The following is a 23,726-nucleotide window of genomic DNA, read 5'->3' on the forward strand; positions in this document are numbered from 1 at the left end:
TCAGAAGAGGAGCAGCCGGGACTAGAACCAGCATCCATATGGGATGCCGGTGCTTCAGGCCAGGGCATTAACCCGCTCACCACAGCGCCAGCCCCAACACTCAGATCTTCAGTGTCTGAGTTCAGGTTCCAGCTCCACTTAGGATTCTAGCTTTCTGCTCATAGACATCCTCAGAGACAGCAGGTCATCGCTGCTGAAGTACCTGGGTCCCTACTAACTACCTGGGAGATGCAGACTGAGTTTCAAGCTCCAGGTTGCAGCCTGGCCTAACCCTGAATGTTAAGAGGGCTTTGGGGAATGAACCAATGGACTGAAGATCTATCTGTCTGTCTTTCCAATAAAAAAGGAAAACAAAATGCAGTGCAACCTTTGAAAAAAAATTTCATATCCCATTCAATTTTGAGTAAGGCCACCTTTGAGACATAAATTCCTAAAGAAGATACTTGGTGGGGCCAGTGCTGTGGCATAGCAGGTAAAGCCAGTGCCTGTAGTGCCGGTATCCCACATGGGTGCCAGTTTAAGTCCCAGCTACTCCACTTTTGATCCAGCTCTCTGCTATGGCCTCGGAAAGCAGTGGAAGATGGCCCAAGCGCTTGGACCCCTGCACTTGTGTGGGAGACCCAAAAGAAGCTCCTGGCATCTGATCAGCTCCAGCCATTGTGGCCACTTGGGGAGTGAACCAGCAGATGGAAGACCTCTCTCTCTCTGGCTCTGACTCTCTGTAACTCAACTCCCTTTCAAATAAATAAATAAATCTTTAAAAAAAAAAAAAAAAAAGAAAAGAAACAACGAAGAGAGGACCATGAAAAACTGCTTCTGGCAGGCAACACGCTCACTTGGCTAATCCTCCACCTGTGGCGCCGGCACCCTGGGTTCTAGTCCTGGTTGGGGTACCGGATTCTGTCCCGGTTGCCCCTCTTCCAGTCCAGCTCTCTGCTGTGGCCTGGGAAGGCAGTGGAGGATGGCCCAAGTGCCTGGACCCTGCACCCACATGGGAGACCAGGAGGAAGCACCTGGCTCCTGGCTTTGGATCAGCGCGGTGTGCCAGCCACAGCGCACTGGCCACGGCAGCCACTGGGGGGGGTGAACCAACGGAAGGAAGACCTTTCTCTCTGTCTCTAACTATGCATGTCAAAAAAAAGAAAAAAAAAAAGAAAAGAAAAGAAAAACTGCTTCTTTTTCAGGGAAATGGGACAACTGTCTCAGACTACACCTTTGGGAAAACTCTCGCTTTTCACTTCTGCAGCTAAATATACTGATCAGTGAGAAGTTTCCAGAACTTATGAAACAGTATTAGCAGGGTTCTATTTTGACAAATATGTCGTTCCCATATGCACTAATACACAACAAAGCTACATGAACACTCCAGAAGTGTCTTGTACATTCCTCCAGGACAGAAGTCACAATTTACTCTCATTCTTGAGTATTTCTTTGGGGTCTTTCCCTCCTACATTTGGATAAGCTATACCTCATGACTGTGATTACAGACAGAGATTTACCTGTGCAGCAAACTGCCTTGCTTCTTCTAAAGGAGCATCAGAAGGAAACTGATTTGTGAAGGAAGAACCATCAGGAAGACGGAACTGAATTCTTGCAACAGTGCTAAGAAAAAACAAAATTTAAAAAAGGTATCTTTACATATGCTCAGGCAGTATCAGCAGAAGTTAGAGAAAATGGAACTGCAAGTGTGCAATGACAATAGGTTGTCTCACAATGTCAGATCTTTTCACTTACTTTTTATCAATAGCTTTACTGATACAATTCACATGACACAAAATTTGCCAACAGCACAATTCAGTGGTTTTTAATACACTCAGAGTTGTGCAACTATCGCCACTATGTAATGTAAAAACATCTCATCGCCCCAGAAAGGAATCCTGAACTTAGCAGTAGTCACTGCCCAAATTTTCCTCCTTTAGTGCCTGGCAACCATTAATCTACTATCCCTGTAGGATTTGCCTAGTATGCACATTCCACATAATGGAATCACACAATATGTGAACTGGCTCTGTCATGCAGTGTTATGGTTTGAAGGTTTATCCATATATGCATCAGTACTGAATAATATTCCATTGTGTGGGATACATACTCGGTTAATCCATTCTTCATCTGATGGATATTTAGGTTATTACCACATTTTGACTATTATGAACAATGCTAGTATGAATATTCACATATAGGTTTTTGTGTGGACAGGTTTTCAATAACAGATAAATGTGTAAGAGTATGTTTTAACTTTTTGAGGAACTGCCAAAAAAAATTTTTTTTGGACAGGCAGAGTTAGACAGTGATAGAGAGAGAGGCAGAGAGAAAGGTCTTCCTTCCGTTGGTTCACCCCCTAAATGGCCGCTACGGCTGGCACACTGCACCGATCTGAAGCCAGGAGCCAGATGTTTCTTCCTGGTCTCCCAGGCGGGTGCAGGGCCCAAGCACTTGGGCCATCCTCCACTGCCTTCCTGGGCCACAGCAGGGAGCTGGACTGGAAGAGGAGCAACCAGGACTAGAACCCGGGGTACCGGCGCCGCAGGCAGATGATTATCCTAGAGAGCTGCGGCGCTGGCCCAAATTCTTTTTCAAAGTGGCTTACCATTTTACAGTCCTACTCATAATGGATTTAGGCTCCAATTTTCCACACCCTTGTCAACATTTTTTATTGTCTCTTTATATTTAGGCACCACAGGTAGTGAGAAATGGCATATATTTTATTGTAGTTTTGACTTATTTCCCTAATGACTATTGATGTTGAACCTCTTTTCATGTTCCTATTGGCCATTTGTGTATCTTCTTTGGAAAAATGTTCAAATCCTTTCTATATATTTGAATTGTTTTTTTTATTCAGATGTTGAGAGTTCTTTTTATATTCTAGCTACAAATTCTTTATCAAACATATCTTCTCCAATTCTGTGGCTTGTTTTCTTACTTTTTTAAAAGTTTATATTTATTCTTTTTAGAGAGAAGTCTTTTATTGACTGGCTCTCTCCAAACAGCTTCAACAGCCAGGTGTGGGCCAGGTAAAAGCCAGGAGCCAGGAACCCCATCCTGGTCTCCCAAATGGGTGACAGGGGCCCAAGCAGTTGGGCCATCTTCCATTTCCTTCCCAGGCACATTAGCAGGGAGCTGCATCAGTAGCTGAGCAGCTGGGACTCAAACCAGCTCTCTAGATAAAGGATCCAAGTATTGCAAAGAATAGTTTAACCCACTTTGCCACATTGCTGGCTTCATTTTTTCACTTTCTTGATGAAGCATAAAGTTAAGTCAATTTCTTTCTTTTTTTTTGTTTGGGCTTTTGGTGTCATGTCTAAATCTACTGCCTACCCCATGATCTTTATTTTTTTTTGGCTTCTCAAAGTTTAAACATGTAGGCAGATGATCCATTCTGAGTTAACTTGTTATACAGTGTCAGGAAAGGTTCCAAATTCATTCTTTTGGCATGTACACATCCAGTTGTTCAAGCATCATTTGTTGTAAAATTTTCCTTTTCTACTAAATGGTTTTGGTACCCTTTTCAAAAAGTATGCTGATCATAAAGTAAGGGTTTCATTTCTAGAGATTCGATTTGATTACATGGATCCATACATCCATCCTTATGCTGGTACAACACTGTCTTGGTTACTGTAGCATAGGAATTTTAATCTTAAAGTTTCTGCTAAAGAAAAAAAGCCAGCTAGAATTTTTGCCAGAGATTGTGTTGAATTTATAGAGTAGTTTAGGAAGTATTAGTCTCTCAATAACATTAAGCCCTCTATTTATTTATTTATTATTTAAATATTTCCAGATGGTTTCTCCATCATTTTTTTTTAAGGATTTATTTATTTATTTGAAAGTCAGTTACAGAGAGAGAGAGAAAGAGAGATAGAGAGAGAGAGATCTTCCATCCACTGGTTTGCTACTCCCCAGATGGCCACAAAGGCCAGGGCTGGGTTAGGCCGATAGCAAGAGTCAGGACCCTCATTTGGGTCTCTCCATGCAGGTGGCAGAATCCAAACACTTGGGTGATCTTCTGCTGCCTTTCCCAGAGAGCTAGATTGGAAATGGAGCAGCCAAGACTTGAACTGGCCAACCATATGGGATGCTGACATTGCAGATGGCAACTTTATGCATGACACCATAATGCTGGCCCCAGTTCTCTAAATTATGAATTTAGGTATATCTTTCAATATATTTTCCTCATTCTCTAACCAATATTTTGTAGTTTTTTAGCACACAAGTCTTACAATTCTGTTAAATTCAGTACATATTTCATTACTTTTGAAAAACTAAAAAGTATTTGATTGTAAAAGTAGTATGTTTAATTGTCAAATAATGAAATACAGAAAAGTACAGAGAAGAAAACAAATATTAACCAGAGCCCATGCACAAAGAGATGTTTCAGACAAAAAAAAAGCAGAAATACCTTCTTTCTCTTGCATACGATTCCCTCTTGACTTCCATTTCTGCCTGCTTGGCCAGCAAGGCAGCAGCTTTGGCAGCCTCTACTTCTTCCTTTGTCTTTGCGAATCGAGCTGCTCTCTCAGCACGGTCCTTTAAAACATTATTAGATACTAATCATCTTTCATTGCCAGAATGATCTATTCATTCTCTTGAACACAAGGTACAAACACCAACTACCCAAGAAATTTCTTAAATCTATTTATGAACTTCTGAATCTGGTATTTTTCATCAACTGTCAGGAAACAGAATTACTAATAAACAACCATGAAAGTGCTTACCACTTTATCGCAACAGCCTGGAACAAGGTCTGACACACAACAGATGATCAATGATCAAATAAACAATATTAAGATGTTTTTCATACTTATTAAAACTGATTCTGAAAGCACTTGTTGCAAAACCATCTTAAGTTTTATGATGTGCCTATATCCTTTAAACATCTCAAAATAGAACACCTGTCATTAGAGGACTGCTAGATAACCAATTCTTAGCTTGTTTTCTAGGGAATCTTTGAAATTAATCCAGAATTTTCCAAGGAAAAGAAAGTGCACAAATGTCCTAGAGTCAACCATTAACAATAAAATTAAGGGCAGGCATTTGTTCTAGGGGTTAAGATGTTAGCTCAGACACTTGTGTCCAAATCCCAGTGCCTGGGTTCAATGCCTTGTACCACTAACTCCAGCTTCTTGCCAATGCAGACTCTGGGAGGCAGAAGTGTTTAGGTTCCTGCCACTCATGTGGGAGACCTGGACTGAGTTCCAGACCCATGGCTTTGGACTTAGCCAGGGTTGCTGTGGGCACATAGAGAATGAATCAGCAGGTGAGAAGGCACTCTCTGCCTCACATAAATAAATAAAAATTTTAAAGCCATAAAAACAATAAAACAACTGAACTCACCAATGCAATTTGCTGTTTTATACGTTCTCGAGCTGCTCTATCTTCTGCCTTTTCTCTGTTTCTTTCCTCTAGCATTCTTTTTGTTAATTCTTCTTCTTGTTTTCTTTTATAATCCAACATTTCTTTTCCAGTTTTTCTCCTTTCAATTTCCTTCTTAATTTCTCTCTGGAATAAAGACAAAGTAAGTTTCATCAGTCAAAAACACATTTTGATAGTTTACCCTAGACATTATTTTGAATGTAGAGAAAGCCAGTTAGAGTATGCAGAGTGCTGTAGTGCTAAGCCACCACTTGGGCAGTCCTCATCCCGCAGCAGTGTGCCTGCTCTGAGTCCCAGGTATTCCATGCTTCCAATCCAGCATTATGCTAACGCACCTAGGAAGCAGCAGATGATGGCACAAGAGCTTGGGTTCCTATCACCACACGGGAGACCCGGATGGAGTCCCTGGCTCCCAGCTTTGGCTTGGCCTAGCTCTGGTTGTGGTGGGTATTTAGGAAGTCAATCAGCAGACAGAAGGTAATCTATCCCTTTCTCTGTTATTCTATTTCAAATAAAGTAAAAACATCTTTAAAAAATAAAAAGACTCACACAAAATAAGGATCTGGTTTTAAAAAAAATTAACATACTTATTTGAGGGCCAGCACTGTGGCACAGCAGGTTAAACTGCTGCCTGTGACATTTGTATCCCATATCAGAGTGCTAGTTTGGATCCCAGATGTTCCATTTCTAATTCTGCTCCCTGCTCATGCATCTGGGAAATCAGTGGACAATGTCCTGGGTGTTTGGACTCCTGTAACCTATGTGGGAGACCCAGATGGATTCCCTGACCCCTGGCTTCAGTCTGAATCAGTGCTGGCCATTGTGGCCATTTGGACAGTGAACCAGGAGGGTAGAAGATAACTCTCTCCCTGCCCCTCTATTTCTGTCAGTCTACCTTGCAAACAAATAAATATATCTAAAAATTTATTTGAAAGGCATGGTTAAAAGTCAAATGTCTATCAATCTGTGAATCACCGCCAGTGGCTGTTAAGAGTAGAAGGCAGCCGGCGCCGCGGCTCACTAGGCTAATCCTCCACCTTGTGGCACCGGCACACTGGGTTCTAGTCCCGGTCAGGGCGCCGGATTCTGTCCCGGTTGCCCCTCTTCCAGGCCAGCTCTCTGCTGTGGCCAGGGAGTGCAATGGAGGATGGCCCAAGTGCTTGGGCCCTGCACCCCATGGGAGACCAGGAAAAGCACCTGGCTCCTGGCTCCTGCCATCGGATCAGCGCAGAGCGCCGGCTGCAGCGCGCCAGCCGTGGCAGCCACTGGAGGGTGAACCAACGGCAAAAGGAAGACCTTTCTCTCTGTCTCTCTCTCTCACTGTCCACTCTGCCTGTCAAAAAAAAAAAAAAAAAAAAAAGAGTAGAAGGCAGTCGGTGTAGTTTTAAGGCATGCAGCATTACAGGTTTTTGGTTTCTAGGGCAAATATACTGCCCCCAGGAAGAATATGGCAGTCATTAACAACTTAACTTAAAGGAAAAGATACCTACCTATTTTAGAACTCCAAAAAGCTGATGCAGAGATAGGAGTGCAGTGTGAAAAAAAATGAATGGTGTACCAGAATGCAGCAACACAGAGGAAAATTTCAGTATAATGTCTTTGCACTTCTTTTTTCACAAAAAGCAGATAAAATCTGATCTTCTAACTCAAGCCAATTTTAGCTCAAGTCTCTTTATCCTTAGCGTCAAAGATTCATTATAGAAGAACAGACGATGACCCCTTTTATTCCTACCAATTTACAAAACCAACACCAAAGTATACACTATGATACCAGTACAGAAAGAAGCTAATTCTCTTCACTGTGCTGAACACTAAACTATAACTAGGAAACCATACTAGGTCTGCCAGATTGAGTAGAATCAAACACTCCCTCCCTTAACAGAAGAGTAAAACCATGCTAAATCCAGTAACTTTACCTGTTCTTCTTCTTTCCTTTTCTCCTCTCTCCTTTCTTCAAGTTTTTTTGTAAGTCTATATTAAAAAAAATACACTTTAGACACATCATATTAATATAAAACATATTCAGGAGGTTTCTTTAGTGAAAACAACTGGGGAAATACAGAAACCAAAAAGAAAAGTCCCTAAAGACACAGCAATAACATACCTGCCTGGCCTCTGGCCCTAAAGAAATTCAAGAGTAGACAGAGCCTACTTTCAGCTTTTAGGGCCTACTTACTATTAGACTTCTCTTTTTCCACCCAGCTTACCTGATACTGATTTAAAAATATTAATTAATTTTTAAATATATATACAATGATTTACAAAATCTTCATGTATAAGTAAGCAGCAACATAGCATAAAACTGAAAAACAAAAGCTAAAGATTTAAGGTTACCATTTATAAACTAACAATAATATTGACTTTCAACTATAAGAAGTTCCTCAATTAAAAACTAATGATGTTAACATTACACAGTCATAATGAACATACAACTTTGAGAATCTACTAAACTCAATCTAACCTTCAGATTTTATGGTATGTGAATTACATTTCAACCTTTAAAAATTGAAAGTATTTTCTATGAAAGACATCTGAGTTACACAGATGTATGCATTTATTAAAACTCAGCTAGAGGGGCCAGTGCTATGATGCAGAGAATTAAAGCCCTGGCCTGCAGTGCCAGCATCCAATATGGGCACCAGTTCAAGTCCCGGCTGCTCCACTTCCTATCCAGCTCCCTGCTAATGCACCTGGGAAAGCAGTGGAGGATGGCCCAAGTCCTTGGGCCCCTGGGTTCATGTGGGAGACCCGGAACAAGTTCCTGGCTCCTGGCTTTGGATCAGCTCAGCTCTGGCTGTTACAGCCGTTTGGAGGAGTGAACCAGCAGACTGAAGACCTTTTCTGTCTCGCCTCTCTCTGTAACTCTACCTCGCAAATAAAATCTTTAAAACAGTATATAAAAAAAACCTCAACTAGACAAGTTGTGTCAGCATTCAAGGAAATATTCATTTTTTATTTTTTATTTTTTTTTTTATTTTTATTTTTATTTATTTTTTTTGACAGGCAGAGTGGACAGTGAGAGAGAGACAGAGAGAAAGGTCTTCCTTTGCCGTTGGTTCACCCTCCAATGGCCGCCGCGGCCTGCGCGCTGCGGCTGGCGCACCGCACTGATCCGATGGCAGGAGCCAGGAGCCAGGTGCTTTTCCTGGTCTCCCATGGGGTGCAGGGCCCAAGCACCTGGGCCATCCTCCATTGCACTCCCTGGCCACAGCAGAGAGCTGGCCTGGAAGAGGGGCAACCGGGACAGAATCCGGTGCCCCGACCGGGACTAGAACCCGGTGTGCCGGCGCCGCAAGGCGGAGGATTAGCCTAGTGAGCCGCGGCGCCGGCCAACAAGGAAATATTCAAAGAATGAAAGGAACATGTCAGGGCCAGCGCTGTGGCATGGCAGGTGAAGCTGCTGCCTACAGTGCCGGCATCCCATGTGAGACCCAGCCACTTCACTTCCAGTCCCACTCTCTGTTGTGGTCTGGAAAAGCAGTGGAAGATAGTTCGAGTTCTTGGGCTCCTGCACCCACATGGGAGACCTGGAGGAAGCTCTTGGCTCCTGGCCTTGGATCGACACAGATCTGGCTGTTGCCTCTCCTTCTCCCTCTCTGTGTAACTCTTTCAAATAAATAAAATATTAAAACAAACAAAAAAAAGGAACGTGTCAAAAGGCCAAAAGGAAGATCTGATATAAAGGAGATTTGCCTGTTCCATTTGGGACAGTAAAGTCTGGAACAATCTGTACACCAAAGAAAATAAGTAGATTTTAACACAAGAGAGGGGCCAGTTTTGTGGCACAGCAGGTAAAGATACCACCTGCGATACCAACACCCCTCCCATGTGAGCACCAGTTTTCACCCTGGCTGCTCTATTTCCAATCCAACTCCCTACTAATGGCCTGAGATAAGCAGCAGCAGATGGCCCAAATGCTTGGATTCCTGCTACCCACACTGGAAACCTGGAAGTAGCTACTGGCTTTGGCCTGTTCAGTCCTGGCCACTGTGACTATCTGAGGAAGGAACCAGAGGATGGATGATCTCTCTCTCTCTCTGCCTCCCCCTCCCTCTTCTGTAATCTTTCAAATAAATAGATAAATCTTTAAAAAATAAATAAATAAAATTAAGGAAACACCTCAGAGGAAAAAAGAGAATATTTGAAATATCATAAATGCTAAAGGCAATTATAAATTCACATAACCATTTGAAAAGATTGGCCAGTACCTATATGCCAGAAACTCCCAGTCTTAAATATATACCCCGAAAACAATGTGCACATATGTTCACCAAGGCATATAAGACTATTCTGCATAGCAGCCCTATGATTAATAGTCCTGAACTGAAAACAATCCCATATGCATTAAAAGTAGAATGGATAAATCAATCATGCTATATTCAAATAATATAATGCTCTACAGCAAACGGGACATCCACTGCTGCCACATCCATCAACACAGATGAGCCTCACAAATACAACGCTTTTGACAAAGTACACCAAACACAAAAAGAGTACATGTGGTGTTCACTAACAGGAAAAATTAATCTATAGTGTTAGATCCAGGACAGTGGTTATTTTGGTGAGGGAAGCCATAATGGAGCAGAGACACTAGGAGAGTTTGCACATAACTTTTCACTTCTTGATTTGGTTGCTGATATCCAGTGAGTTTACTAGGAAAAAAGGGAGGGAGAGGATGTGGGCCAAAGCACTTCTCTATAGAACAATGTCTGCTAATAAATGTAAAAAAAATAAAATTAGAAAAAAAAATGAGAGTCCACAGTTGTTATTTAGCAAGTAAAGCTGAAACCTGTGAAGCCGGCATCCCACATGGGTGCTGATTCCAGTCACGGCTGCTCCACCTCTGATCCAGCTTCCTAATGGCCTTCGAAAGCAGTGGAAGACAGCCCAGGTGTTTGGGTCCTTGCCACCCACATGGGAGACCTGGATGAAGTTCCTGGCTTCAGCCTGGTACAGTGCTGGCTACTGCAACCAGCTGAGGAACAAGTGACAGGATGGAAGATCTCTCTCTCTCTCTGTCTCCTCCTCCCTCTCTATAACCCTTTCAAATAAATACAAAAAATCTTTTTATTAAAAAAAGATCATTTTTATCTCCCAATGAAATAATTCATCAAGCAAAAATCAATGAATGCCAAAATCACTAGGTGAAAATTGTAAAGAACAGAATACTATTTCACAGAATTACTCCACAGATAACCTATTAATTACTAAGGGACAGGGGTACCTTTATAATGAAGATATTCAATAGACACCATGTGAATCAGATGAATATCACCAATAATGCATACATCTGATATTAATTATTTCCTGAGTTTTTTAACAATAAGAACAAAACATTATGTAAGTAATGTTCCAAAATTTAAGTTGAATATAATAATAATGGAACAAGTACTAGTTCAAGGGACATTCTAGAATACAATTAGTTTATACTCTTCAAAAATGTCCAATTCATGAAAAAATGCAAAAAATGGGAATGTTTTGGATTCAAAGAGACTAAGCTAAATGGAATGAAGGATCCCTGACTGCATTTTGAATCAGGGGAAAAAAAGTCATACAGAATATTGTTGGGTCAATTGGGGAAATCTGAATATGGGTCACATTTAGATTATCTTACTATACTAATGTACACTTTTTTACTGTAATAATAGTATTGTGCTAATATTTAAAAATATATTTTTAATTACATACCACTGGTATAATTCTGAGAAAAATACATGCAATTTTACTCTAATCTGGTTGAAAATTCACATTGCATCTAATTGCAATGACAAACTGTTTCATCACTTTAAGCATCTGGATATCTGTATCTACCATTATGGCTACCTGGACAACAGGAAGAAGGCAGCACATGGATCTCTGGGCACTGGATCCTGGCCATAGCTTAGGCTAGATCCCTAACCCAGAGCCAAGAGAGCCTCAGCCATTGTCTTATTCTTAGGAAAAACATACTTAGTTACTTAGGGATGAAGTTAAACGATGCCTAACTTTCAAATGGATCAGGAAAAAGAAAAAGGTAGTTACACCATTCTTTGACTTTGAGGTTTGAAACTTTTCAAGTGAGAAATTCAAACTGAGGGTACTGTATTTGAAGGCATTTCAAAAAGTTCATAGAAAACAGCGTTAAAAAAAGTTTATTTATCCACAAAAAACTTTGAAATCCATGCATATGAGTATAAAAAAGTTTATGGAAAATGCACATTACTGAAAAAATCTGCAAGCATTTCCAAAGTTTTTGTAGCAAAATAAACATCTTTTAATTATACCTTTCCACAAACTTTAAAAAAAAAATATTCATTTATTGCTTGACTGCTTTGAGAGGCAGAAAGAGAGCTCCCGTCTGCTGGTCTACTCTCCAGATGCCTGCAATGGCTGGGGCTGGACCAGGTCTTACATGATATGAGTGGCAGGGATCCAACTACTTAAGCATCACCTGCTATTTCCCAGAGTTAGAATTAGCAGGAAACTAGAATTGGGAGCAGAGCCAGGACTCAAACCCAGGCACTCAGATATGGGATTTAACCACTAGGCCAAACACTTTCCCCTCCCACAAATATTTTTAAAGTGCTCTCATATTATCTTTCTTATACTGTAGTTTCATGTGACTCATTGATTATTGCCCGTATGATCTTTTACTAATAAAACATTATATATCTTTAAATATTTTAACAAAAATCTAGATTTCAATTACAAAGTGCCCATCTATTTTTCAAAAAAATTAAGTTCACTCATTTGACAAAAGGTAGTTTAAGACTAAGGGGCGGGGGGGACTGAAAAATCACGTTCTTACATACAAGAAGGGAGGAGTTTCTGAGCTGACATTGATTTGGCTTTGGATCGGCGCAGCACGCCAGCCATAATGACCATTTTGGGGGTGAACCAATGGAAGAAGAGTTTTCTATCTCTCTCTCACTGTCTAACTCAGCCTGTCAAAAACAAAAAAAAACATAGGTTGGAGTTATTAGTTGCCACTGTCAATCAGATTCCACAAAAAGAGCAAGATTCATAACTGGGTATGAACTCAGAAGAATTAAATGAAGAACCTCAGCTGGTGGATTACTTAGTACCAGGACATAGGTTTTATAGATCAAGCAAGGTCTGATAATTTAATCTTACCAACAAGAATCCAAAGTGCTCAAAAGATTTTAATTGGCCGGCGCCGCGGCTCACTAGGCTAATCCTCCGCCTAGCAGCGCCGGCACACCGGGTTCTAGTCCCGGTCGGGGCGCCGGATTCTGTCCCGGTTGCCCCTCTTCCAGGCCAGCCCTCTGCTGTGGCCAGGGAGTGCAGTGGAGGATGGCCCAGGTGCTTGGGCCCTGCACCCCATGGGAGACCAGGAAAAGCACCTGGATCCTGGCTCCTGCCATCGGATCAGCGCGGTGCGCCGGCCGCATCACGCTGGCCGCGGCGGCCATTGGAGGGTGAACCAACGGCAAAGGAAGACCTTTCTCTCTGTCTCTCTCTCTCTCACTGTCCACTCTGCCTGTCAAAAAATAAAAAAAAAAATAAAAAAATAAAAAAAAATAAAAAAATAAAAAAAAAAAAGATTTTAATTACATGATCACATAATGTGAATTTTTCAAGTTATCTAAATTGGTGCCAGTGCTGTGTCGTAGCAAGTAAAGCCACCGCCTGTGATACCAGCATCCCATATGGGCACTGGTTAGAGTCTAGGCTGTTCCATTTCCAATCCAACTCCCTACCACTGTGCCTGGGAAAGGAGAAGATGGCCTAAGACCTTGGGTCGCCGCACCCATGTGTGAGACCAGAAGAAGCTCCTAGCTCCTGACTTTGGAATGGCCTAGCCCTGGGCATTGCAGCCATTTGGGGAATGAACCAGCAGATGGAAGATCTCTCCCTCTCTCCCCTGCACCCCTTTCTGAAACTGTCTTTCAAGTAAATAAAATCTTTTAAAAAAAAGTTACCTAAATAGCAAAAAATGTTTCATTATCAAGAGTGTGTCAACATTTCATCCAATTTCACTATTAATATCTCCTGTTAGTGTTATGATTATGTTATGTTCACTGTTAGTAGTCCTCTTTCAGAGTTAAATATTTTGTTATATGCTCTTTAGTATACGTTTATACTAACTACAACACATCAACACCAGTGTGCACATGTAGAAATTATTCTTTAAGTGAAAACGGTACGTTATTTCCTACTTGCAGAACCACACAGGTATGCACCAGCTGACATGCTCTTACATCACAACAGGAACCATTAAAAAACAACAGAAATTCCCCTTTTTCACTGCACCTAAATAGCATTTGAAAAAGCATTTCCCCCACCCCACAGCCTTGCCTCAAGTTTTCAAACCCTTCTCTAAATTTATTTTCATGTCACTCTAGCTGGTACAGGTCAGGATGCACAGCAGAGAACCTGATATTTGTAAAACAGACAAACAGAAGAGAATGAGCCTGAGAACTTGAGTTTCCTGCTGCTGCTCTTCCAGCCTTATGTCATTTGCCATCTCCTCCCCACTTTGAGGGGATCTATCCTGCTTTCCACCTCAAGGTCTAGCTCTGCTCCGAATCCTATTAAGGATCTAAACCTAGGTTTTGCTAATTTGCAGCCAATCTTTACTAAATTATGGGCAAACTCAAATACCCAATGTCATTAATTATTGTGACCTCCATTTCTCCAGTGTACAAACATGAACAAGAAAAATCAAATCTAAGTAATTTTTAAAATCTCCATAATACTAGATTTTTTTTATTGAATTAGCATAAATTTCCAAAGTATAATAGCTTCCTCCCCCCAATACTAGATGTTTTAAAACCAGTATTAAAAGTATTGCCTACCTATTAACCATTAATTCATACAACTCTAAGAAACACAGCATCAACCTCTATGATTAATTACTGTACTACAAAAAATACTAAACTAGAAACTATAAAGAATCGAAACTATGTGTGTAATTACTAATAAAAAGGGACAATCAGTAGATACCCACTTCTGTAGTAAAACCTGGGCTCAGTGAACAGTCATAAAAAGAGCTGAAGTTCTTGCCCATTTGGAGCTTATTATCCTTAGTGCATAGAGAGATAAAAGAAGGAACAGATGGTAAAACACATGGACCAAAATACATCAGACCTGAAACTGACGAACAACTTCAGAAATATAGTGAAGCTTTATCATTAGGATATAATTCTTACAGACATTAACAACTTCATCACATGATCAAAAACTTAGAACCCTGAATTCTGAAATCTTGTGTAATTTTAGCTTTCATTCAAATAAAGTAACTGAGGGTCCAGTGTTGTGGCACAGCACGTAAAGCTGCAGCCTGTGATGCCGGCATCCCATATGGGTACCAGTTTGAGTCCTGCCTCTGCCACTCACATGGAAGACCCAGAAGAGGCCCCTGGCTTCAGGCTGGCTCAGCCCAACCCTTGTTGTTGCTGCCATCTGGGGAGTGAACCAGTGGATGATCTGTCTGTCGCTCTTCTGTAACTTTTCCAAATAAATAAATAAATCTTAAAAAAAAAAAAAAACCTGAAAACCACTGTCTTTTTTTTTTTTTTTTTAAACAAAATGCTATTTGCAAAAATAAGAGCAAACCTTTCCACTCTGACGGTGAGATCCTCTGCAGGTCTCTGATTTGAACATCCACTAGGCTCCTGAGAGGGAGTGGCACGGCCTGAACTTTCTCCTCCTTAATTATTAAATAAAAAGAAATAAGAATACTGCATTTAATGTAATTTTTAAAAGATATAAATCTTCTGGATTGTCTGTTAATAATCATGTTTCTTAAATATTATATATATTTCCCCTAAGAATAGAGCAGGAGATAAGAAATGAGCTATTACTAATCCTGAAGTTTTCTCAAGTTTAGGTAGAGATTAAATAGAATACAAATGAAAAAAGGTAGTTCCCCAAGCCACCAAAGGTCAGAAGTCTAATATGAAGAGACCGCAATCAGGCAGAAGACCTGGCCAATAGTAGGCTTCACTCTGAAGCAGCACTGCCCGATATCTACGCTGTCCAAAACATTAGGCACTAAGTACATGTGGTTAATGAGCACTTACAACGAAGCTATTGCAGGTGAAGGGTTAAATTTTTAATTGCACTTTTAACTCAGCCATATGCACCCATGACTACTCTATCAAACAGCTCAGTTTTATGTTGGTATGCCTCTAGAATTATCTTGGTCCAAGAAGAGACACACTTCTGCTACTGAGAGTGATTTCTTAAGAGAGCCTCTTTGTATCTATACTAGTATTCTTTTAGGGATTCCTGAAGAATAGAATTTGTTCTTGCCTGTTCCAGAGGATAGTTATGGTCTGGTACTTCCTTTCAGAAGCTCTGTCATTTCCCTTATGACCATTTGCTACCAACCTGTCCTTCTTTACGAATAAGATCTATGGAAAAGTAAGGACTTCAGAGCCACAATGCCTGGGTACAAGACCTCCTTTGAACACTTTAGTAAATTATTTAATCTCTCTTGGGGCCAGCTCTGTGATATAGCAGGTTAAACTGTTGTCTGCAGTGCCAGCATCCCATGTGGGTGCCAGTTCTGAGTCCCTGCTGCTGGGCTTCCAATCCAGCTCCCTGCTAATGTGCCTGGGAAAGCAGCAAAGGATGGTGCAAGTCCTTGGGCCCCTACCACCCACATGGGAGACCCAGAAGAAACTCCTGGTTCCTGGCTTTGGCCTATAACAGTCCCAGCTATTACATCCATCTGGGGAGTGAACCAGCGGATGGAATATCTTTTTTTTTTTATTTTATTTTATTTTTTATTTTTTGACAGGCAGAGTGGACAGTGAGAGAGAGAGAGACAGAGAGAAAGGTCTTCCTTTGCCGTTGGTTCACCCTCCAATGGCCGCCACGGCCGGCGCGCTGCGGCCGGCGCACCGCGCTGATCCGGTGGCAGAAGCCAGGAGCCAGGTGCTTTTCCTGGTCTCCCATGGCGTGCAGGGCCCAAGCACCTGGGCCATCCTCCACTGCACTCCCTGGCCACAGCAGAGAGCTGGCCTGGAAGAGGGGCAACCGGGACAGAATCCGGCGCCCCAACCAGGACTAGAACCCTGTGTGCCGACGCCGCTAGGCGGAGGATTAGCCTAGTGAGCCGCGGCGCCGGCCAGTGGATGGAATATCTGTCTCTCCTCTCTTTCAAATAAATAAGTCTTTAAAAAAAAAAAAAAAAGTTATTTAATCTCTGCGCCTCTTCTTCAAAATGGGGATAATTAATCTCATATGGTTGTTATCAGACAAACAATAAAAGTAAAATGCTTAAAACATTACTAAGACTGGCACAAAGTAAATGCTTTAGTTATTATAGCAGTAGTAGAAATCATTAGTATTATTAAGTTGAGCCAATGAAACACATGTATTCCTATGTTTGCATCCAGGGTGGTAGCTTGAAAACAGCCATAGTGGAAATACTCAATCCTTACAAATCAGCAAATTAGCAAATACTACATATATTAGCTTCAACAGAGCTTTTTGTTAAACATGTACCAGCACAGCACTGAATGCAACCCTGAATAAATGATAACCTCTGGAAGCCAGTGTGTGTCAAGAAGGAAATTAACCATCTTTCTTTAGTAAATAAAATGAATGCCTAAGGACATAATGTATTTGGTATCAGCAACAAATTTAACAAAACTTTTGCAGACATCTCCTAGACAAGCTAGGAAAAAAAGTATGGATAAAAGCAAATTTAAGTGCATCTGTGAATCATGATAAAAGAGAAACAAACAGATGTCTGAGATTCCCAATTATATGCCAGAGTTTTGTCTCTGGTATTTATAAATGACTCATAGGTGTAGACTACATATTTGTAACTTTATGGGTAATCCAAAAAATGGGTGAAATAGCTTACTAGTCTTCCTATTTAACTGCTAATTACTGAAAACAAAGTTCTAAAGTGAAAAAAAAAATTCAATAAACTAAAAACAAATAAAATACAAACATAATGAAAAGTTATTACAAGAAATTTAAAAAGTCAGTTGGATTATTAGGCACAATGTATCTCCTGATGGAAATATTTATCTTTACCTATGTATATTTCAAGTAACAGTCTTGCCAAGAAAGAATACCTAATAAAGCTGAATCTGATCAAACCTGTAGCTTTAACTGCCAACTTAGGGAAAACAAGACAAAATAAAAATATTTACATAATACCATAAGGATGTGGCAACCTTCATACTGCAAGAAAAACTACCAGTAAGAACAGGAATCTATATATTAAAAGTTCAAACAACCAACAGCAATATATTGGACTATAATTCAAAAAAAATGAAAAACATCATAAATACTGTCTAGATAACTGAGGTTAAAAGGAATTACTAGAAAACTTTCTAGCTTTTAGCTGTGGAACTGTGGGCTTTTTTTACATTTTTATCTTGAGGCAAGAATTTGGCCTAGCTGTTTTGACACTACTTGGGACACCCACAACCCATATCAGAGTGCCTGGATTTAAGTCCCAGATCTACTCTTGATTCCAGCTTATTGAAGATGCACTCCCTGAGAGACAGAAGGTAATATTTCTAATAATCCTCTTTCTCCTTCACTCTGTATTCTGAATTAATAAATAAAACTTTAAAATGACACACACATCTATTTAAGATAATCTTTAAAATTTTAGGCTAAACAAATTTGAGGGAAAAGAAACACAAATATATAGGGGCCAGCGTTGTGGCACAGCAGATAGAGCCGAAGGTTCCAACGCTGGCATCCCACATGGGTGCTGGTTAGAGACCTGGCTGCTCTACTTCTGATTCAGCTCCCTGCTGATGTGCCACCCTCCACTACTTTCCCAGGCAGCAATAGCAGGGAGAATTGGAAATAGAGCAGCTGGGACATGAACTGGTACCCTTATGGGATGCTGGCACCACAGGTGGAGACTTAACCTACTACACCACAGTGCTGGCTCCCAAAATATTTATTTATTTATTTTAAGATTTTATTTAGTTATTTGACAGAGTTACAGACAGTGAGAGAGAGAGAAAGAAAGGTCTTCCTTCCATTGGTTCACTCTCCAAATGGCCACAACGGCCGGAGCTGAGCCAATCCAAAGCTAGGAGCCAAGAACTTCTTCCCAGTCTCCCGTGCGGGTGCAGGGACCCAAGTACTTGGGCCATCCTCCACTGCTATCCCAGGCCACAGCAGAGAGCTGGACTGGAAGAGGAGCGGCCAGAACTAGAACCAGCACCCATATGTGATGCTGATGCCACAGGTGGAGGATTAACCTAGTGCACCACGGCGCTGGCCCCCCAAATATTTATTTTTAAGAATATTAATTTGAGACGAGCATTGTTGACACAGCAGGTAAAGACACCACCTGGAATGCTGGCATCTCATGTGGGCACCAGTTCATGTCCCAGTTGTTCTATTTCTGATACAGCTCCCTGCTATTGCCACCTGGGAAAGCAGCACAGAATGGCCCAGGTGCTTGGGCTTCTGCCACCCTTGTGGGAGACCCAGATGAAGCTCCTGGCTCCTGGCTTTAGCCTGCCAGGCCCTGCCATTGCAGCCATATGGGGAGTGAATCAGCAAATGGAAAATCTGTCATTTCCTCTCTTTCTGTAACTCTGCCTTTCAAAAAAATAAATATTTAATAAATATATAAATGTCAGATAATCAAATCTTTAAATAAATCTTTAAACACAAATATATATATTTTTAAATATATATATATATACACACACACACACACACAAACACACATTAAAGGCCTTCTTTCATTTTTAGAAATTTTTCTTTATATTTTAAGAGAAAGGCAGGGGCTGGCTCTGTGGCATTGTGGGTGGGGCCACTGCCTGCAGTGCCAGCATCCCATATGGGCGCCGGTTCAAGTCCTGGCTGCTCCACTTCTGATCCAGCTCTCTGCTGTGGCCTGGGAAAGCAGTGGAAGATGGCCCAAGTCCTTGAGCCCCTGCACCCATGTGGGAGACTCGGAAGAAGCTCCTGGCTCCTGGCTCCTGATTGGCACAGCTCTGGCCGTTGTGGCCATCTGGGGAGTGAACCAGCGGATGGAAGACCTTTCTCTCTCTGCCTCTCCTCTCTACATAACTCTTTCAAATAAATTAATTAATTAAAAAAAAAAGCGGGGGGGTGGGGAGGGACCTGCGCTGTGGCACAGAAGGTTAAAGCCCTAGCCTGAAGCACTGACATCCCATATGGGTGCTGGTTCGTGTCCTGGCTGCTCCTCTTCCAATCCAACACTCTGCTATGGCCTGGGAAAGCAGTGGAGGATGGCCCAAGTCCTTTGGCCCCTACACCCATGTGGGAGACCTGGAAGAAGCACCTGGCTCCTGGCTTCGGATCGGCACAGTTCTGGCTGTTGTGGCCATCTGGGGAGTGAACCAGAGGATGGAAGACCTCTCTCTCTGTCTCTATCTCTCTCTGTAACTCTGTCTCTCAAATAAATAAAATAAATCTTTAAAAAAAAAAAAAAAAAAGAGAAGAGTGAGAGAGAGAAAGGCAAATAAACAGAGACAGGGACAGAGACAGTGATTTTCCATCCCTCGCTTCAAAACCCACAATAGCTAGGGCTCAATCAGGACAAAGCCAGGTGCCCAAACCAAGTTTTTAAATCATCACCTACCTCTTCCCAAGGCACTCAATAGCAGGAAGCTGGAATCAGAAGCACAGCTGAACTCCAACCCAGGCTCTCCCATATGGGAAGCAAGCATCCCAAACAGCATCTTAATAGCTATGCTAAACTCACCCCCTGGGAATATTTCTCTTATATCCAAAAAGGTGTATTGAAAATTACCTGCTGCAGTATCCGACTTTGCATCAGAAGTGGACAATGTCTCACAAAGCTCTACATTTCTGGACTGAGAGTTTTCAGAAGTGTTATTAGGTTCAAATGAGGCAGATGGAGCAGAGACTGAGTTTTCTGACTGGCTGCTGTTAGCCACTGACGTCTCACCTTTTAGTGAATGCATCTAGAGAAAAACAAATTGCAATTTAATTAAAGGTAAGAATCTATACCTACCATTGCAAAAGAGATCAAAGTAAGAGTTAAGTCCATTTATATCCTATATGAGAAGAACTAAACTCAAATTAGTAGATGAATCTAAAATGTGTAATAAATATGACATAATCTTACAACATGGAATTCAACTGAAACTGTCTACAGTGTAAAAAAAATTCTTTTAAACACAGTACTGATTTCCCTTCAAATCAGAATTCAAACAAAAAGTAGTAAAGTTATATTAGCCATTGACTCAAAGTGGATAGAAATAAGAAATTATTGAGTGTAAATTCCTGAAGGCATGTCAAGCAACGTCAAGTCAGGTTCTTGATAGGACAGCAACTCTCTCTTGCAACAAAACAATGATGATGTCATTAAGAAGCTAGGGCAGGGGGGTGACAGAGAGTAAGAGATCACTCAGGTATAAGAGGTTTAAAAAATTTCATAAATTCCAAACGTTTTTGCAACAAAATAAACTCATCTTTATTTCTATTTTCTACAAATTTAATGAACTACCTTCTATTAGGTACAGGCATCTGTAACTTCATAATGCTACTTTCAGTTCAGGAAAATGGTCCTTACTACCACTTAACAGCATAGCACATTCAAGAATATAGACAGGCTCTAAAAATACCACTGAATTCCTGATATTCCATTTTCACTCATTTATGAAAGCAGTAGTCTGTTCCCTCTCACCTGTCGGACTTTGTGAATTCTCATAACCAGCTCATCTGCAGAAACACTTCCTGCTATTACTTCCAAGGGAATTCCACTGTCTCCAATAAAAAAACTGGATGGAACACATACTACTGGATCTGCACACTTTAATTAAGTTTAACAATTCAAGTGAAACAGAAGGAAAAATTATGAAACAATATGGATAACAAAGAAAAACAAATTATCCTTGTGAATTTCCCAATCTGTTAATATGTTTACAAAATAATTCCAGCTACCCCAATGTTATGGTTGCAGTCTACATGTGATTTGTACAGCACACTTGAGTGAAGAACATCTACTATATTCTCCTCTATCATAACTTTCTTTTACATCTTGCTACCAACTGCCTCTTGCCGTTTACTTCTAACATTCTAACCAAACTTTTCCAGAATATTGCTTATTAGATACTCATTAAAAAAATTCCCAATCCTGTCATGACCTATATCATCTCAGGACAATTAGTAATATGAAGCTTCCATTAACAAGAATACATGACTTCCTAAATGAAAATGAATAATATCTTTAATGAATTAACCAGAAGGCAAATAAGCAGTAAATACATACACACACACACACACACACACACACACATATATAACCAATTCTTCATTTAAAGGATACAGATTTGTGAAAATTGCAGGCAGGCTTCACTGTAAAACAAAAATCAAACAGAAAATCACTATATGATTGCACTGTTTCCCAAATACTAAATTGTCTTTATAAAATTTACTGTACTGGGGCCAGCACTATGGCAAAGCAGGTTAAACTGCCACCTGCAAAAGTAGCATCCCATATGGGTGCCAGTTTTGAATCTCAGCTGTTCCAATTCTGATCTAGCTCCCTGCAAATTTGCCTAGGAAAGCAGCAAAGGATGGCCCAAATGCTTGGGCCCCTGCACCCACATGAGAGACCTGGATGGGGTTCTTGGCTCGAAGCTGCAGCCTGGCCCAGCCCTGGCCATTGCAGCCACTGGGGAGTGAACCAGAGGATACAATATAAACAAAATTATATGGTACACTTAAATTGACAGATTCTGGGGCTGGAACTGTGAGTTAAGCACCACCTGCAGTGTCAGCAACTCATATGGATAGAGGTTCAAGTCCCAGCTGCTCCACTTTTGATTCAGCTCCCTGCTGGTGCACCTGGAAAGGCAGCGGAAGATGGTCCAAGTATTTGGGCCCCTACATCTACACAGAAGACCAAGAAGAAGATCCTGACCTCCTGGCTCCTGGCTGTGGCCTGGCCCAGCCCCAGCTACTGTGACCATTTGAGGAGTGAACCAGTGGATGAAGATCTCTCTCTCCCTCTCTCTGACTCTGCTTTTCAAATAAATAAATACATCTTTTTAAAAAAATTAACAGATTCTATTTTTTAAAAAACACACTACAGCTCAATAAATACACAGTTCACTAACTTGTGAAGCATATATACTATGATTTGCTTTATAACAATTTTGTTATTTTGGAAAAATTTTAAGTAAAAAGTTTATTTTACAAGCTTACAGGTAAATTTCTGAATATTTATTCTTTTAAAAAAGATATACTTATTTGAAAGGCAGAGAGACAGACGAAGACAGAGACCATCCATCCACTGATTCTCTCCCCAAATACAAACAGCTGGGGCTAGGCCAGGCTGAAGCCAGAAGCCAGGAACTCTATCTAGGTCTCTCATGTGGGTGGCAGGGACTCAAGCACTTGAGCCATCACCTGCTGCTTCCCAGGCACATTAGCAGAAAGCTAGATCAGAAGCAAAGTAGCCAGGACTCAAACCAGCACTCCAATACGGGATGTGGGCAAGCCAAGTGGTAGTTTAACCCACTACATCTTAACATCCACTGACAGTGATCACCAAAGGCTGCGAATATCATAAAGGGACAGGGATTATATGCCTTCTGATAGAAGAGATATGAGGTAGTCTTAAAAGATATGGGGGAAAAAAAGCCACAACCAAACCAAAATCAGAATAAACTAAATGTCACTAACAGGAGTGTAATCAAAAAAACAGCGACCAGTGTTGTGGTACAACAGGTTAAGCTACTGCTTGGGGATGCCCACACTCCATATCAGAGTACCTGGTTTGTGTATGAGCTACTCTGTATTTCTGATCCAGCCTCCTTCTAATGCATCCAGAAAGCAGCAGCAGATGGCCCAAGTACTTCAGTTCCCACTACCCACATGGGAGACCCAAAGGGAGTTCCTGACTCCTAGCTTCAACCTAGCCCAGCTTAGTTCTTGAGGGAGTTTGGGAAGTGAACCAAAAGATGGACAATTCTTCTCTACCTGCCTCCCCTCGTCTCTCTCTCTCTCTCATTGCTCTGCCTTTCAAGTAAACAAAATTTTAAAAAATATATACATGCAGGGATGGGGAGGTGGCATAGCGGGTAAAGCCACTGCAGGAAGTGCCGGCACCCCATATGGGCGCAGGTTAGAGTCCCAGATGCTCCATTTCCAATCCAGCTCTCTGCTGTGGCCTGGGAAAGCAGAAGATGGCCCAAAGACCTAGGGCCCCTGTACCCACATGGAAGACCCAGAGGAAGCTCCTGGCTCCGGATCGGCACAGCTCTGGCCATTGTGGCCATCTGGGGAGTAAATCAGCAGATGGAAAACCTCTCTCTCTCTCTGCCTCTGCCTCTGTCTCTGCCTCTCTGTAACTCTGCCTTTCAAATAAATAAATTTAAAAAAAAAAGATTACATGGGATAAGTAGAAATGAGTGAGAGTA

The 23,726-nt window shown here is 41.2% G+C and overlaps 1 protein-coding gene across 5 annotated transcripts in view; it reads right to left on the minus strand.

The window, feature by feature from the left end:
* The window catches only part of UBXN4 (UBX domain protein 4), a 41,231-nt gene that overhangs the window by 7,909 nt on the left and 9,596 nt on the right, over positions 1-23,726 (minus strand). For 4 of the 5 annotated variants that reach the window (XR_016231591.1, XM_089329254.1, XM_089329255.1 and 1 more), the window contains exons 3-10: positions 21,629-21,657; positions 20,987-21,105; positions 20,087-20,261; positions 14,926-15,019; positions 7,284-7,338; positions 5,329-5,493; positions 4,394-4,521; positions 1,500-1,602 (exon numbers count right to left, since the gene is read on the minus strand). Coding sequence is in view for 4 of the 5 variants with exons in the window: in XM_089329254.1 (XP_089185380.1) it covers positions 1,500-1,602; positions 4,394-4,521; positions 5,329-5,493; positions 7,284-7,338; positions 14,926-15,019; positions 20,087-20,261; positions 20,987-21,105; positions 21,629-21,657 (868 nt within the window). In the remaining variant the exon portion in view is untranslated. The remainder of the gene's footprint in view (positions 1-1,499; positions 1,603-4,393; positions 4,522-5,328; positions 5,494-7,283; positions 7,339-14,925; positions 15,020-20,086; positions 20,262-20,986; positions 21,106-21,628; positions 21,658-23,726) is intronic. The other variant, XM_089329256.1, reaches the window with a different exon arrangement.

This window comes from Oryctolagus cuniculus, chromosome 3 (assembly GCF_051225735.1).
Source record: "Oryctolagus cuniculus isolate XC-2025 breed Fujian yellow rabbit chromosome 3, ASM5122573v1, whole genome shotgun sequence".
NCBI lineage: Eukaryota > Metazoa > Chordata > Mammalia > Lagomorpha > Leporidae > Oryctolagus > Oryctolagus cuniculus.